At 36.6% G+C, this 17,137-nt stretch overlaps 2 protein-coding genes across 19 annotated transcripts in view; both read left to right on the top strand.

Annotated features, from left to right (window-relative positions):
- Window positions 1-17,137, top strand: part of TTR (transthyretin) — a 1,143,467-nt gene that overhangs the window by 917,353 nt on the left and 208,977 nt on the right. The window lies entirely within an intron of this gene.
- The window catches only part of DSG4 (desmoglein 4), a 39,236-nt gene that overhangs the window by 2,128 nt on the left and 19,971 nt on the right, over window positions 1-17,137 (top strand). Inside the window, exons 2-8 of the mRNA XM_050768263.1 lie at window positions 6,187-6,222; window positions 7,709-7,840; window positions 9,395-9,550; window positions 9,902-10,046; window positions 11,661-11,827; window positions 12,065-12,199; window positions 13,403-13,588. Of these exons, the coding sequence (XP_050624220.1) occupies window positions 6,187-6,222; window positions 7,709-7,840; window positions 9,395-9,550; window positions 9,902-10,046; window positions 11,661-11,827; window positions 12,065-12,199; window positions 13,403-13,588 (957 nt within the window). The remainder of the gene's footprint in view (window positions 1-6,186; window positions 6,223-7,708; window positions 7,841-9,394; window positions 9,551-9,901; window positions 10,047-11,660; window positions 11,828-12,064; window positions 12,200-13,402; window positions 13,589-17,137) is intronic.

The raw sequence follows: 17,137 nt of genomic DNA, 5'->3' as shown, positions 1-17,137 counted from the left end.
GAATCAATATGATGTTACAGATATTGTAAGAAAGTAGGCATGCCTACTTGTCTTTAATTTCCTGAACTTGAACTCTGCCCCTTCTTCATTAACTAAATCAAAGACTTTCTGGGGCATCATTGCAGCTTACACTAATGAGGGTGTGGCAGCCTCTCAGAGACTCCCAGGTACTTTGTGTCAGCTACATCTCAACCGCAAAGAGTACTTTAAACAAAGTTCTGACTGGCTAAACAGTAAAAGGTACTCAAAACTCTAGATTACAATAGGCCATTGATTTTATCACGAGTCATTTGGCATTTTCTTCCTAAGGATGCTTATCGTGTTCTTCTCCTATAAAACAGATAAAGGTGGTGCGGGACAATCAACAGTGAATCGAGACTCAGAGGTCCCGGGTTTGAATCACAGCTCCTCTTCAAAGTGGCTGTGTGACTTTGGCAAAAGCACCCACCTTCTCAGGGCTTCCTTTGATCCCATGTGAGAATATATGGTTAGACATGATGTTATTAAGTTGCTTCTACTGTTGAAACTCTGCAATTCTAAAATTATCTCCACTGAATACTTACATAGTAGAAGTTCATTTCTGGCTCATAAATAGTTTTCATAAATTTGGCTGGAGAATCTGAGGATTTAGGTAATGCTACAGATTGTATAAATTTTATAAGGAAGGAATCACTTAAGGCAGGACAGTTATTAGTTAGAAGAGGCCTATATTATATAAAGTTGATAAGGTCATAAAAGACAACCATTTATCAGATAAGAATTTTTCTCTATGTGTGGTGACCATTCATGCTACATATAAGATGTAAACACTTCCATTAAATAGTCTGATTCTTGAAAGTAAAGAAGGTAGGTGGCTAAATATGGCTATTATCTCATTGCAAGTTGAGAGCAGGCATCAAAATTTGAAAACATATTTAAAACTAACTTCGCCACTTATCAATTTAGTTCTCATATGCACTCAAATATGTTATTCTAAAACATGGAACAGAAATTTGTTTTTATTTACTTGTCAGGCAAATTTCCAGAAATATGATGGAGAGAGAAACACCTTATCTGATTTGGTTTGATATTTGTACTAAACAGAATACCCTAGATTGCTTTAAATGATCAGTTTCAGTACTGCTTATTACAGAAAGAACGTACTCATCACCCCAAAGTTTACATCAAAGCAAACATCACCTCTATTATTGTTTTGTTGATATAAGTGGCTAAGGAATTACTAAATGTATTTTAAATCAGTGGATAAGTTTATATTTTTTGCCTTCAAATTCCTGCAGAGTTCATGGTGAGAACCTCATACAAAAAAAGTTTTATATCCCAAGAGATATCTGGTATTACCATGACCTATAACTTAGTATCGTTTTCTCAGGAATATCTACTTATTGACTCGCAGGATAAAAATCCTGCCCTAAAAAGATTTCATGGCCCTTGGGATTCTACGATACTTTTTTGCGTGGGGGAGAGCTTCTGGATCCTGAGTACATAGTCCGATGACTCTTTTCTCGTTCTTAAGTATCCAGGAAGGAGTTCCTTACAGAGCAGCGAAACCGTTGTTTAAGCTGCAGTAATGTTTCCTTCCCTTCCCCAAGTGGGAGCACGGTTGGAATTCCTCACTCGTGGAAAGCAGCTCTGACTACAGGGTGTGTGACAACAGTGCCTAGAGGGAAAACTTCAGACATAACTTGCATGAGAAATGTTTGCCCTTCTTTTCTATGCAGAAAATTACATGGCTTACAAACTAAAACGCCATTATTGATACACCTTCAATTATAAACAAAATGGTATAATTAGGCTTGAACTTGGCAACTCTACCTTAGACCTGGTAAGATGGTAATTGCTTTACTCAATTATTATTATAAGCATTATTTGGGCAAGAACTGCTTATTAATAAGTTGGTCCTACATATGCGGATGACTTCAAAACTGACTACTTACTTTAAAAAGGTAAGTCATAGAGATGAAAAAATAGCCTTGTTCTGTAGCTACTACTTTAACTACACTCAGAATGTAAGATAATAATATCTATTCCAATATTGCAAGAAGCATATATGACTTAGAGTCTACATATCTTACATAAAATCATTGTATTCTCTCTAGAAGTAAGTATTAAAAGAGAAAACAAGACCCAGAAAAATGTCTGCAATTTTCTAAGAGTTAGATGACAATAGAGTATGGCATAGCCTATTATTCCTCTCTGGAATATATATATTATTACAGGTCAAAACTTGTCTTGCACACGGAGAACAGTGTCTGTCACATGCTTTGTCAATGAAAATGTTTCCATGAATGAATGGATTTAGTTTCTAACTTATCTTTCTTACCAAGTCACTTCATCATATATTTCCCACCCACATGTTGATGAGCAACTTTAATATGGTTAGCGAGCTTTAAAAAGAGCTCGACTGTTTCAAATTGAGACGAGGTGTTGGTTCTCTGAAGCTGCCAACCACTACATTGCCATTCTAACACCTGACATTAACAAAACATTTCACAGTTAACAAAACCATTTGAAGAGATTACAAAAGTCTCAAAAGGTAAATCTTACAAATTTAAAAAAAAAATGTTCAAGGGATAAATTAGTCAGACAGCTCACAACTGGGACAGTCAGGATATGAACCCAAAACTCTTTCCACTCTGCCAGCATTGACTCCCTTCCCCTTTTGGGCCAATGCCCAACCCTATACATTCTTCCTTTACATTGCCTAATTCATCCCAATATCTTTTTTTGTTTTCCTGCTTGCCTCCTGTTTTAACATGTCACTCTTTCTAGGCCTGTGTCTTATTCTTCATTTCTTTCTCAGAAATTAGCACAGACATAAATTTTAGTTTCTTTTTTCTTTTTTTCTTTTTTTTTGAGATGGAGTCTTGCACTGTCGCCCAGGCTGGAGTCCAGTGTCACAGTCTCAGCTCACTGTAACCTCCGCCTTCCGGGTTCAAGCAGTTACCCTGCCTCAGTGTCCCTAGTAGCTTGGGATTACAGGCACCCACCACCATGCCCAGCTAATTTTGTGTGTGTGTGTGTGTGTGTGTGTGTGTGTGTGTGTTTTTAGTAGAGATGGGGTTTCACTATGTTGGCCAGGCTGGTCTCAAACTCCTGATCTCATGATCTGCCTGCCTCAGCCTCCCAAAGTGCTGGGATTACAGGCATGAGCCACTGCGCCTGGCCAAATTTTAGTTTCTTAAGCATTTTTATATTTCCAGTAAAAGTCCTGTTCAAGTTTTTGCCATTAATGCAACCTATCGAAAGAACATCCAAAAATAAAGTGAAACAGGAAACTGTCATCAACCACGCCCAGAGAGACTGTAACACACTTAGGATACCACACATCTCTCTGGGTTATGTTTGTTCCCTCAACAGCACGTGCCTCCAACTCCCTTTTCTAGTACTTTACCATTGTGATGACTGGCTCAGCCATTTCCATTCTGTGTGTGTGTCTTTTACTCAGGGCCTCAGGTCAAGCCACATCAGCAGATGATGCCTAAACCACATATTGCTCTGAAAACATGACTTTTGGACTGGTCCAAAGGTAGTGAGTTCTCTCAACTGATTGTCCACAGTCACTTGCAGGTCAAGCTCCTTGTTCTATTCTTTCCCCGCTGTCTCACTACTGCACTTAACTAGTCTTAAAAAAGAAAAAATTTTAAAAAGACTTTTGTAGGCAAGGAATTTCCACAATTACCTAGGAGTCCATGACTACTTTTCACAGTTTAACTGAGGTTCATACAGTTATACTATGCTATGCAATTTAGGAGGCTGATGTCATTCCATGCTTCTTCCAAAACACTTATTAACAGGTGTTTCCTAGAAAGTGAGGGCTCCTGATAGGGCTTACGATTTCATAGGGCCTGGGAGTAATACCTGGCAAGTTCCTTCCGGGAGACCTGTACATAAAGTGACAGGATTTGGAGAGTGTGGCTTCTGTTACCCTCATCCTTAGAACCAGCTGAGCAGGGAGCAGAAATACTACAAATGTACTATGGAAGCACAGCGCAGGTTCTGCTAGATGAGAACCCTGGGTTCTCGTGTTCCACTTCCCTGGCCTGAAAATAATTAAAAATAAAAAATTCAGGGACAGCAAAAGGATGAAAAGGGACTTATACTCAAAAATTCTCAGAGTTACTTCAGTTGAACTGGGCTCTGTAGAAAAGATAAGACCAAGGTAAAATGAACTCAAAACTCCTCATCCCTTTAAACTACAGACAAGTCTGCTTGATGTGGCTACTTTCAAATCCTTGAAAATGATAGACTAGTACTTTTAGATGTCATGGGGCACTATGAACGCACCCTTGAAATCACAGAAGAAAACTCTTCCTTCATTCTTCCTTCCTCTTTGCAAATGTACTGAGCGTTTGCTGTGCCTGTCACTTCCACCTTGGTCATTCTATTTGGATCAGAGACTGAAACAAGGAGACACCAGGGGATTTGTCCAAAGCCACACTACTGAGCTCTCATGCCCGCATGTCTCAAGAAATTTTTGACAAAACACATTGTTTTTTATTAAGCCAAATTATAATTTAAGGCTACATATCCACTATGGACTATAAATTATTGAACTTCAAAATGTACACTTGATATCAGCTTAATTGTTGCTATAATAGTCTTCAAATTGGGACACGTATTTTGCTGAATGCATATTCCTTTAAAACTCTAGTTTTATTCTAGCATTTTCCAGATCTTCAACTTCTAGTCTTTCTTCAACTCAACCTACCTCAGTGTGCACCTGAACTTGAGGTATCAAGCTAGTCCTTCTCTCCCAGATCCCCCTTAAAAAGTCACACCTCTCAGCCATGGCAAACATTATTCTGTTGCACTCCAATAGATTGTGAAATTATCTGGAACACTAAACTAAGGAATAATGGAAAATATTGACATCAGTATTGAGAAAGAGAGTTAATTTCAAAGCACTTAACAAATCCTTTTGCAAGTCATGGTTTTCAATTATTTGTCTTCAACAAAATTAAAAGGGGACCTAAAGGAGTTGTCAACTTATACATCATTAAAAAATCATTTTGATGATAAATTGCCTTATAGATTTAGGTCATGTACTTCAGAATAAGTTTTAAGAATTTAATGACTCTGCTACCAGAAAAAAAATTCCAGTGTCATCTATTAATATGAACAAGTTTTCCCAGTACTTACAACTGAAAGGCAAAACCAGACAAAATATAATTGGTTCTAAAGCTTGTTTAATTCTAATAAGAAGTAATATTTATTTATGAACTAATTTTTCTAAAACTTCATCCCCGTGTTTGCAATGCATTTCCAATAAAGTTTTACTTTTCATATTTAATTATATTGCATTGAAATTTCAATATTTGCATTTTGTTTGCTCAATTGTGATGCTAAGTATAATTGTAAAACTAATCCAATTCAGAGAAAAAATGTTTCTTTACACTTAGAGTTTCACAATGACAGAAATTTCAATAAAATAAAATTTCTATTCATACCTGTATTTTCATTACAGACAAGTATGCTAGACTGCTCAATAAAAATCTTAAAATACATTAAAATATGTTTGAAGCTTGAAAATATATTCCAGTAGATGAACCTATGGAAGGAATAATTCTTCAATAGAAAGGTGATATAAGAGTTCAAGGAGTTTTAGGAGTAAAATAAATTCCAACTGACAAAGAACTTATTCATCTGTTTTTCTAATGGATGGCACTGAGCGTCAGAGGGCAGTAGCATGTAGATTCTTGTGTCTCCCACAGCTCCTCATACATTCCCTTACCTTCCAGCAAAAATATTATTGACCATTTCTGGAACATCCGCTGACTTACAGCCTTAACAACTGTGTTCTTGTTTCACCCTGGCTGAAATGCTCTTCCTCATCAATTCCTCTTATGAAACTAGCTTCATTCCGCAGAGCCCTTTCAAATCCCTACTCTCCTAGGAAGTCTTCTTGAAATTCACTTGAATAACTTGAGTTGCCTTCTCCATCCTCCATCAAGCCCACTGAGGTATCCTAACCTGCTGTAGACTTACATGTTTGTCTTCTCTAAAATGTAAATAATTTGGAGGGCAAAAAGTCTATTATTCATTTGTGTTAGCCATATTTATTTCATATCATCAATAAAATGTATATTTAAAAATGAATTAATAAAAGAATATTGTCAATGTTTTTATGACATGGCTTCCTCTAAATTATGCAGATTTATGCTAATATGGTATCTTCTATTAAAACAGGTGGTGATGGAAGTAAACAGTGAATTTATTGTTGAGGTAATGTATAATAAAATTATTTTCTCAATTTAAAATTAAAACAAAAACTGAATTTTGTAATGTGTTATATATAAAAATCAGAATATTTGAAATTGTAATTATCCAGATAAAAGTTAAGAGAAAGAATCTCTGGTGAACTGAAATAGCAATGGTAAAGCCCAGGCTCCCAAATCTCTATGCTCGTAGGGCATGTGTTTGCAACAGCGTGTTGTCTCAGTAACTCCTGTTTATCAAACGATATGAGTAGTTAACTTATTTATGTTTTCCAACCACTAGCAAAGCAAAAGAAGCAAAGTGACACTTTAGAGTGGGAAGAGACTCTTTAGATACATTAGACAGAAAGATAATTAATGGTTCATCAATGAGAAAAAGGACAAACATTCAAATTGTATAATCACAGCTAAATGGAAAACATACAATCTGGTGCCATTTAGAGTGGAACTCAGGAAATAGAGCTGCTGTGCCCTATCTCTGGCAGAGCTTTATTTTATTACTGTAGTTAAATTTTCCTTATGATCCTCTCAAGTCATTGGAAAAAATAAAATTACTTTTCTCATCTTTTTGGTGAAATAGGGAATAGGTGGTACATTTCAGTAAGTTGTATCAAAATGGGGAAATAATGTAAATACTCTGGTTGTAACATATGCTTCATTCAGTGGAACACCTCCTTCCCACAAAGTGATAATTAAATGAAGCTTAGCCTAAATAAACTTATAATCACCTGTGTTTCAGGGGGTACATTAGGACTTACAAAAATAAACACACGCATATATATAGTTTATGCATGTATACACATATGCTTGCACATGTAGTGACATTTCTAATCTCATTAAGAGTATGAAATTCTTAACTATACATCAACAGTAGCAACTTAAGGCTACAAAAGAAAAACCATATAGCAAGCACAGATACAAATGACAACACTGCAAAGCCTTATAGGTGTCCATGGGATTATTGGAGGAATCATCAATTCCTGCACTGTGCTCAGCCACAGTGGTGTCCTTATCAACAGAAGAGAAAAAATATCTTCTCTCTTTTAGGTGAGCACGATTCACCAGCACAACTTTTATGTTATATGGGATGTGCATACATGAAACAATGATAATCTTTAAACTCTGCACACTGTAAATTCTGGTGAAAGCTCAATGAAGGGTGAGGTAGGCAAGGCTCCTATATGGTGAAGATAGATTGAAAAAAGGAAAACTGCCCAACTTATACAGTATAGCACATCATGAGCTCCTCAAGTAGCTAATCAAATTTGTTTCACTAGAATCAGATAATTGGAACCAAGATGATTCCAAAAGGAGTGGCAGCCAGGGGTAACCAAGCTCTATGGATCCAGAGTTGTGAATTCGTGAAAACGTTCTCTGTTCTTCAAATTCAATATCACTGTTTCTTCCAAATGCAACTTACAATATTAAATAAATGTCCTTTCTAAGTAAAATTGTTCTAACACTGTAAGACACCCGAACCATTTTTGCTTAAGGTGAAGGAATTTGACATTGAAAATGGCACTACAAAATGGCAAACAGTCAGAAGACAAAAGCGGGAATGGATCAAGTTTGCCGCAGCCTGTCGAGAAGGAGAGGACAACTCGAAGAGGAACCCCATTGCCAAAGTAAGTGACGAAGCAAGCTGATGACAGATGCTTTTGCAGAGCAGGGAAACTTTCAAATATTTCCAAGATTTGCAGCCTTCATTGCTCCACAGTTATTTTAGAAGACAGAATGTGGTCATTTGCTCCAGTTGCTGAGCTTCCCTGCACGATTTGAATATCATGTGCAGGGAGGCTGACATGGGGCAGGCAGTCAATGGCAAGTGATTCTAGAAGAAAGAGCTGGATCTCCAGCACAACTGGGCTTTGTTCATTGTGTTCTGCTCATTATTGCCTGTCAATGTCATAGGAAGTGTATTCACTTAATGACAGTCTGAAGACTGGCCCTCCAGAAAGTCAAGCTAAGTTTACTGCACTTGATGAATTCACTCCGAGAAAGTAAGGATAGTATCAAAAGTTCCCACCAGATCTCCACACCCAGAAAATAAGAGAGTCTTAAAAGACTTTCACAAAGAATGCCTACTGAAAGGAAGGAGAGTTAAAGAATGTGTAATAAATTGATCCATGAAGGATGGGATCCACATTAATAGCTTCATTCACTCTTTCTGGGCATCTTGATCTTGAACAGTAAACTGATCTGCAGAATTCCCTCTTTCCAGCTTTACATTAAAACGTAGTAAGCATCAGCAATGATGTTACAGATACAACTTTAGCTCAAGAAAACAGATTTATTCTCTCTCAGATGTTTTCAAATTGGAGGGATGCTTTTAAATTATTATTTCCATTCAACTCATAGTGGTAGCTTTATGTTATTCCACTTATATTGCATATTCTTTTCTTTATCTTTGCATTTTGGGAGGTTCTTAAGTTTTCTTCTATGCAAAAAGGGCCTTTGGATTAGAGTTGAGATAACCCAGGTTCTATTTCCAGCAGTATTTGACTGTGAATGTGCGGGTAACAAATCTTACTATTTTACTGAATGCTCTTATCTTTAGTATATAGGTGAGATTTCAAAACCTGTTTCAGTTTAAATTTATCAGCAATAGATAAAAAAGCTACTAAAGCAAAATCTATGTGGCAGAATATTTGCCATAAAATCTATTTGGCAGAAAAGTGGTGCAGTATGTTTACATTTATAAAATGATTACCAATATCTCTAACCATTATAGTTCTCTGATATTCTCAATTTATAGACCATTTTGACTAAATCTCAGACTCCAGCTTAGGTAGGATACTTATTAATATGACACAAGTTTTTTTAAAAAAAAAATAGTAAAGATTGTAATTTCTTTTGTGAAGCTCTTTCTGCATATGCTAAAAAATCAGAGAATTGAACAATGTGTTATTAATAACAAATCTAGCATCAAGTATGTATGTTGTACACATTACCTCACGTAATTCCCGCAACAAATCTGTGTGATAGGTGATATTATCCCCACTGTAAGCTGATCTGAGCAAAGTTAAGTAAATTTTCCAAGGTCACACAGGACTAATTCATGGTGCCAGGTTTCAATCCAAAGCCCATTTGGTTAAGAAACTCATTCCCTTCTCATTCCACTACACTCTTAAGTGTTACTGCTCTAAATTGGATCACAACCCTAGCTATTTTTCTCATAGATTCGATCAGACTGCGAATCGAGCCAGAAGATTACATACCGAATTTCTGGAGTAGGGATTGATCGACCACCATATGGGGTATTCACCATTAATCCTCGCACTGGGGAAATTAACATCACTTCAGTGGTAGACAGAGAGATAACTCCACTTTTCTTGGTAAGTCATAGCCGTATGTTTTGATTTGTTCATATTAGTTTTCTTCCCTTTTTCAAAAAATATTGCCTTAAGATAATGGATTACTTTTGATAAATCATGGTAGACTGAACCCAAATAGAAGACTTGAAGGAATGGAAAGAGTGTGAAAATAAAAGTTTATAGTTCAGGATTCTCTGGTGTGTTGCATGTACATGTAGTCAAGTGTCTTGATCATATTTTAATTATTTGACTATACTACAGTCTGAATTCACTGGAAAAAATTGTTTCTTTGCCTATTTTCTGATATATTTTCAAGCATGTTACTAAAATTCCTTTGGTGGAAAAAGACAGCTTTTTTCCAACTTTCCACAGATCTATTGCCGGGCTCTGAATTCACGGGGTGAAGACTTAGAAAGGCCTCTTGAGCTTAGAGTCAAAGTTATGGACATAAATGATAACGCTCCAGTCTTTTCACAAAGTGTATACACAGCCAGTATTGAAGAAAATAGTGATGCCAGTAAGTAGAATGACATTCCTTCTCTGTGTCACAGCGTATCTACTTCTCTTGGTCAAAAGCTTTAGAAGACTGACATACAGGAAATGTAAAGGACAGGAAAAGTCACACTTGTATTTTGAATAAACCCCACATATTTTAACTTATAACTGAGCTAGAAAAGGAAATCTATGTCTAAAATGATAAAATAAAATATCTTCTTACTTGCGGAAGGTCCCTACAGCAATTTAGCAGGTGCTTAGCACCTTCCCTAGAGATTGTTACTGGGCACATGAACAACTAAATCCAAGTGAGCAAACTGAGGAATAAACCAGGAATGTTTAAGAAGCTTCTGTTCTGGTCTGTTACTCAAAGTGTTTGGCTGACCCACACCAGGTAGAGCGTGACGGTGCAAGCACGTGCAATTGTACCCATCAGATCATTCACTAAGGGTAATCATTGATCTTCACAGACTACATATGAAACTACATTCTATTCTCTCATTTTCTTTCATTTCTTTCCATTCCACTTAATTCCATTTACAGTTCTAATACCTTCTGTCTTTCCCTTATATTAGTTCCCCTGAACTTCTTTCCTTCCTACTCTTATGCTTTTCTTATATGGCTACTTTCCTGTCTCTCCTCTCCCTTTGCCTTCTGACCTTGATTTTATGTCCAGCACATGAATATCAGTTTGTTCCCCAATCCTCTAATGTCCCTTTCCCTTTCAAATCTATGTCTGCCCATATACCTCTAAACAAATTTAGGGGGAAATAATAGGAAAAATAAATTTCAGGAGAAAAGGCAGATAAACACAAAATGTTTTTTTAAACTAGAATTGTCCTCCCATAGAGAGGCAAAGAGATTTTGCCTAGGAGAGCCAAAGTCGTTTGATTCCTCATGAACACACCTCAAGACAACATTGGTGAAGGAAGAGAAGGTGAAACCCACAACCAAGTCCCCCTGCCTAGGAAGCAAAAGAACATCAAGGACCTGACAATTCTGAAAAATCTGTCCTGTAGATTGATGTCCCTGGGGATTTGCCTAGGATACCTATTCTTTCTACCTATGAGTAATTAGGAACTTCTTATATTGCTATGGACAAGTCTTCTTTTCAATAATTATATATTTGTGACTGTTTGGTAAAGTGCTATCTTCTAGTGCAACCAAGAGTAATTATCTGCTTTGTGGGTAAGTGGCAATTAAGAATATAGGTGTTCAATAAATAATTATAATGTTGCATTTAATTAAACTATAATCTTAATTAAGCTTTTGAAAATGATTTCACAAGACCATGGCAAAAAATAAAACAGATAAAAATCTGTTTATTCAGCTTTCTGATAAAGAATCTATTGAACTTCTTCTTCATGCTTTAAAGAGAACTATGTTTTGCTACTAATTTAGCATTTAATCATTTAAGGAGTGCAAGTACTTTTAAAACAGTAAAGAGTTTTATAAAGTAAACCACAATTATTTTTGTAATCACTGGTAGAGCTGAAAGTTATGGTACTATATTCCTATGGAAAACTCAAACAGAGAGAATTCAGGAGAAGACCAACCACTCTGTCTTCTTATGCCTTATGATTTGCTGAATTTATTCTGAGTCTCAACCATTCTCCACCTCCATTTCTATTTCTAGATGCACTGGTAGTAAAGTTATGTGCCACAGATGCGGACGAAGAAAATCATTTGAATTCTAAAATTGCCTACAAGATCGTCTCTCAGGAGCCGTCAGGTGCACCCATGTTCATTCTGAATAGGTACACTGGAGAGGTCTGCACCATGTCCAGTTTCTTGGACAGGGAGGTAAAGCCTTATGTGAATGAATAAAGAAATAAAAAATCTGATTTTGAAAAGACAAAGATAAAATGATCTATGTGTACCCTTACTCCAATATAAAAGAGGGAAGGAAAATAATCAATTTTTAATAAAAATTAAAAGCTCAATTATATAAATAAAGGGGTAGAGAAATAATGGCATTGAATGCATTAGATTCTATTCAAGACAAACCTAAGTCTTACATTCTTTTTCATCTTGATTAAGCAACACAGTATGTACAACCTAGTTGTGAGAGGCTCAGATCGGGATGGAGCTGCAGATGGACTGTCTTCTGAGTGTGACTGTAGAATCAAGGTTTTAGATGTCAACGATAATTTCCCCACCTTAGAGAAAACCTCAGTAAGTTTGTATTCTTATCATCCTTTTTCCATAAGTGTCAATAATCAATTTGCTTTCATGCTGGCTCATGAGCCTGGTTCTGTCCTACGTATGGACATACTCAACTTTGTTGTAGAAACTTTGGAATTTCTTAGGTATAGTAATATACCTTCAAATTGTATGTTGGTCTTTGACTCACTACTCCCAACAAGCCTTCTCTGCGAAAGCAACGAACTGTCTACTCTGTATACTCTGTTCACAGAAACACAGAAATCTGTTGATCTAATGCTGGGAATAACATAGCAACATTAATGTTTTTGTATGTGCCTCATGATTTGCTGAATGAATTCTACTAGAGCCCCAAACATTCTGAACTTCCACTTCCATCTCTAAGCATAAAGAAGCATAAAATCCAAACCAGCAGGGCCAAATCTGACTTGCTGTCTGTTTCAGTTTAAAAACAAAACAAAAAAAACAAGGCCAGGCGTGGTGGCTCAAGCCTGTAATCCCAGCACTTTGGGAGGCCGAGACGGGCAGATCATGAGGTCAGGAGATTGAGACCATCCTGGCTAACACGGTGAAACCCTGTCTCTACTAAAAAATACAAAAAACTAGCCGGGCGAGGTGGCGGGCGACTCCGGAGGCTGAGGCAGGAGAATGGCATGAACCCGGGAGGCGGAGCTTGCAGTGAGCTGAGATCCGGCCACTGCACTCCAGCCTGGGCGACAGAACGAGACTCCGTCTCAACAAAAACAAAAACAAAAACAAAACAAAAAACGTGTTATTAGAGAGCATAGCTGTCCTCATGCCTTTTATGTTGTCTGTGGGGGCTTTGTGCTGCAACAGCAGAGATGAGGGGTTACAACACCAATTCTCTGGCCCACAACATCTAATATATTTACTGTTCAGCCCTTTACAGAAAAAAATCTGATCCCCTGTCTAAAAGAATAAAGAAATTAACAATAAGCAAAAAATTAAAGAAAGAAAAGAAAAAGAGACGAAGTGCTAATTTATCTTGATTTTACATACAGCACATGAATGTCAGTTTTATTATCTTGTAATCATTTTATTCTTATTTTCCTGATTGGACTATGGGCATTGAATAATGGTGCAAAAATAATTGACATAGTTTGTTGTTAGTATTTTAAATAATAATTATGTGTTCTTAAGTACGTTTCTTCTTTTGAAAATTCATTGACTACAAAATTGATCCCCGCATTTTAGTACTCAGCCAGTATTGAAGAGAATTGTTTAAGTTCGGAACTGTTACGATTACAAGCAATTGATCTTGATGAAGAAGGCACCGATAATTGGTTGGCGCAATATTTAATTCTCTCTGGAAATGATGGGAATTGGTTCGATATCCAAACAGACCCACAAACCAATGAAGGCATTTTGAAAGTTGTCAAGGTACAGTATAAGGATCTGCAATATTTTCTTCTGCAATATTTTCTTCCAAAGAAGTTTTAAATGACCTTAGAGACAGAATAGAATCTGCCTTCAGAAAAAGTACTTCATAACTTTGAATATTGCTTATATCAAGGGTCCTAAGTAACTACCGTGTCAGTCTGAGTCTCCTAGCTAGCAACACAAAATTTATTACCAAGAAAAATAGGAAGGCAGCTTTGTTCTGACAGTGTCCAGTATCTAGTTATGAAGATAAGGTAAGCACCCCCAAATTAGACAATGTATGGGAGTTCACAGTGTAATAAATAGTACAGATGTCATGATATGAAACATAATTAATTGCCAAGGGAATGAAATATGAAATAATGAATGAGATAAGAAATGGTGAGATCCTTCTGAGCTAGATTTGTCTGAAAAGATTTCATGCAGGAAATAAGGCTTAAGCAAGATATTATAGCTAAGATTGCTAATGTGGGTAATAAAATAAAGAAACACGCAGAGTGAGAAAACATGAAGCATGTTCAGGGCATGGTGAGCAACCCCGTGGGGCTGTAGTGGAGCATTCGAGTAGGGAAGTAATGAGAAGTCAGATCAGAGAAGTGAAGCTGGAATCGATCCCCTGAGAACCTTGCATACTGAAATACCAGGTTTGATTTTTTTTCTATAGATTAATTTTTCTTTAATTACTTGCTTTTAATTCATAGACAATGATAAAACTGAAAAATTTATAATTAGAAATGAATAAAACCACAAACCAGTAAGATTCAGATTAACGTTAATGTAACGAGGGAAATTGTTATTTTTTATCAAAGGAAATTGCTGCTTAACAACATAACACTTATAGCCGGGAAAACATGTATTAAGACATATACGTACACACATATTTTTAGTTTGCTACACAGTGTGATTGTGGAATTTACAGTGTGATTATTCAGTTTTGTTACTATTTTTCTCTATTCAAGCACATAGGCTGTTTTTGTGTTACTATAAAGTAATAGCTGAGACTAGGTAATTTATAAAGAAAAGAGGTTCAGCTGAATCACCATTTTGCAGGCTGTACAGGAAGCAAAGTGCTGACATGTCCTTCTGGTGAGGGCCTCAGGAATCTTACAATCATTGAGGAAGGCAAAGGGGGAGCCAGTGTATCACATGACAAGGATAGTAGCAAAAGAGAGAAGCGGAAGGTCCTAGGCTCTTGTAAACAACCAGATCTCGCAAAAACTCATTTATCACCAAGGGTATGGTGCTAAACCATTCGTGAGGGATCTGCCCAATCACCTCTCACCAGGCCCCGCCTCCAACTTTGGGAATCACATTTAAAGATGAGATTTGTGAGTGACAGACACCCAAACCACATCATCAAGTGACTGTGAGGTTTTTTCAGATAGCGTGTTAGGAAACCATTTAGCCTTCTGGATGCAAACATATCGTTTATTCATTGGGGCTTTCTCTTTTCTTTCTCAAGTTATCTGAGCAATTTTAGTATTACTACTTTACCATCAACGCACAACCATACACACTGAAATCATATGGTATATTAACTTATGAGCTGGCCACCAAAATTATGAAAAATATTTATATATAAGATTGTCATCCAAATGAATACACAAATTTTATAATTTCTTAAGTGAACACAAGGATTCAAAGAGTATATCATGGCCTTTCTATTTGGAAAACATTGCTTTGGGACAGAGGTCAGCAAACTATGATCTGGAGGTCAAATTTAACCTATCCCCTGTTTCATAAAGAGTTTTATTGGAACACAGTCACATATATTCATTTATATATTTTCTATGGCTGTTTCCACACTCAAGTGGCTGATTTGAATACTTGAGATAGAAACTATATATGATATGACCCCTAAAACCTAGGACATTTACTATCTGGCCCTTGACCAAAAAAGCTTTTCAATTCCTACTTATAGACCAAGGAAAGATTTGGGATATTTTCTAAAATAACAATAACATCAGCCAGGCAAGGTGGCTCATGTAATCCCAGCACTTTGGGAGGCCAAGGCGGGCAGATCATCTGAGGTTGAGAGTTCGAGACCAGCCTGAACAACATGGAGAAACCCCGTCTCTACTAAAAATACAAAATTAGCCAGGTGTGGTGACACATGCCTGTAATCCCAGCTACTTGGGAGGCTGAGGCAGGAGAATTGCTTGAACCCAGGAGGCAGAGGTTGCAGTGAGCTGAGACTGCACCACTGCACTCCAGGCTGGGCAACAAGAGTGAAACTCTGCCAATAAATAAATAAATAAATAAATAAATAACAACATGAGTTCAACTCTGAAAAGACCAAAGTTATCAAAATTATTATCATATTAATTAAGCCCTGAGGTACTAAGCATCTGATCTAAGGCAATGGCAGTAAAAATTGAAAAAAAAAAAAAAAAAAAAAAAAGAGTCATTGCCAAATACAATACGAAGAGGAATAGAGGAACAGGAGGTCACCTCCCACCATATGAAATTCTGAATATTTAGTCAAGTTTTTCTTCCAGGGATCAGAATTTGTTAAACCTTGCATCCTGGTTAAAAATCAAGAGCTAGACATAACATGCAATTCTTACCTATGTTCTTACCATCTTAGTGACTGACTTTGTATATTATCTCATATTATGTAACTGTTCTTCACTTTTGGTCTGTCTCCCAACCTACTAAAATAATAGAAGAATTTTGTGCATAAAGAACTTGATCTAAATATCTTTCCATCCCCAGCACCTGGTCCAGTGTCCAAAAGATAGTAGAGACTCACAAAATTTGAGAATAGTATTGATGATAATATTTACCTGAAACTAATAGTATAGATATCATCCAAACAGAAGTCCCTGGACTTGACTGCATCGTTTATAACTTCTGCATAAAATTATAAACATGAAAAAATTAACAATGTAGGCAATGTACTCTCTGACTTACGTAATGTGCCTTCTGTGATAACAACATTTTTAAAAGATATACTTAATTGCTAAAAAAAAAATATTGAAATATTAATTTCATGAAAAATTTGTCAATGTAATTTGGATGTTGTATATACAAAGCCTATCTATTTTCTTCAGAATAACTTTCCAAGTCTCTTAAAAAGAGTAAGAAAAAATTTGCTTAAAAATACCAAAGTAATAGAGAAAGGCTAATTAAAATGAAATTTTATGTGTGTGTTACTACCTAGCCAAAAGAACTATTTTAGGGAACATAAGAGTAATTTTCCCATGTTTGACATTTTCAACAGCCAGAGGTCAGCCTCTCATTCCAGATACATTTGGAATGAGGTTACTAATGTCCTCTTACACTTTCTCCATTTTCATTCAGGATACCCCTTAACCTTGTGGAAACTGGCCCTTCATTAATGGATTTTTGACTAAGCTTTATATAACCCTTCTCTTAGTCTGAGGAAATTACAAAGATTCAATTCAAAGGATTTAAGGTGGTTCGTGCCTGTAATCCCAGCACTTTGTGAGGCCAAAGCAGGAGGGTCACTTGAGGCCAGGAGTTCGAGACCAGCCTGGACAACAGGGTGAAACCAAGTCTCTACTGAAAGATGGGTGTGGGGTGGTC

Source organism: Macaca thibetana, chromosome 18 (assembly GCF_024542745.1).
Source record: "Macaca thibetana thibetana isolate TM-01 chromosome 18, ASM2454274v1, whole genome shotgun sequence".
Classification (NCBI taxonomy): Eukaryota; Metazoa; Chordata; class Mammalia; order Primates; family Cercopithecidae; genus Macaca; species Macaca thibetana.
The sequence above is the reverse complement of the archived record's forward strand: the minus strand, read 5'-3'. Positions and strand labels throughout refer to the sequence as shown.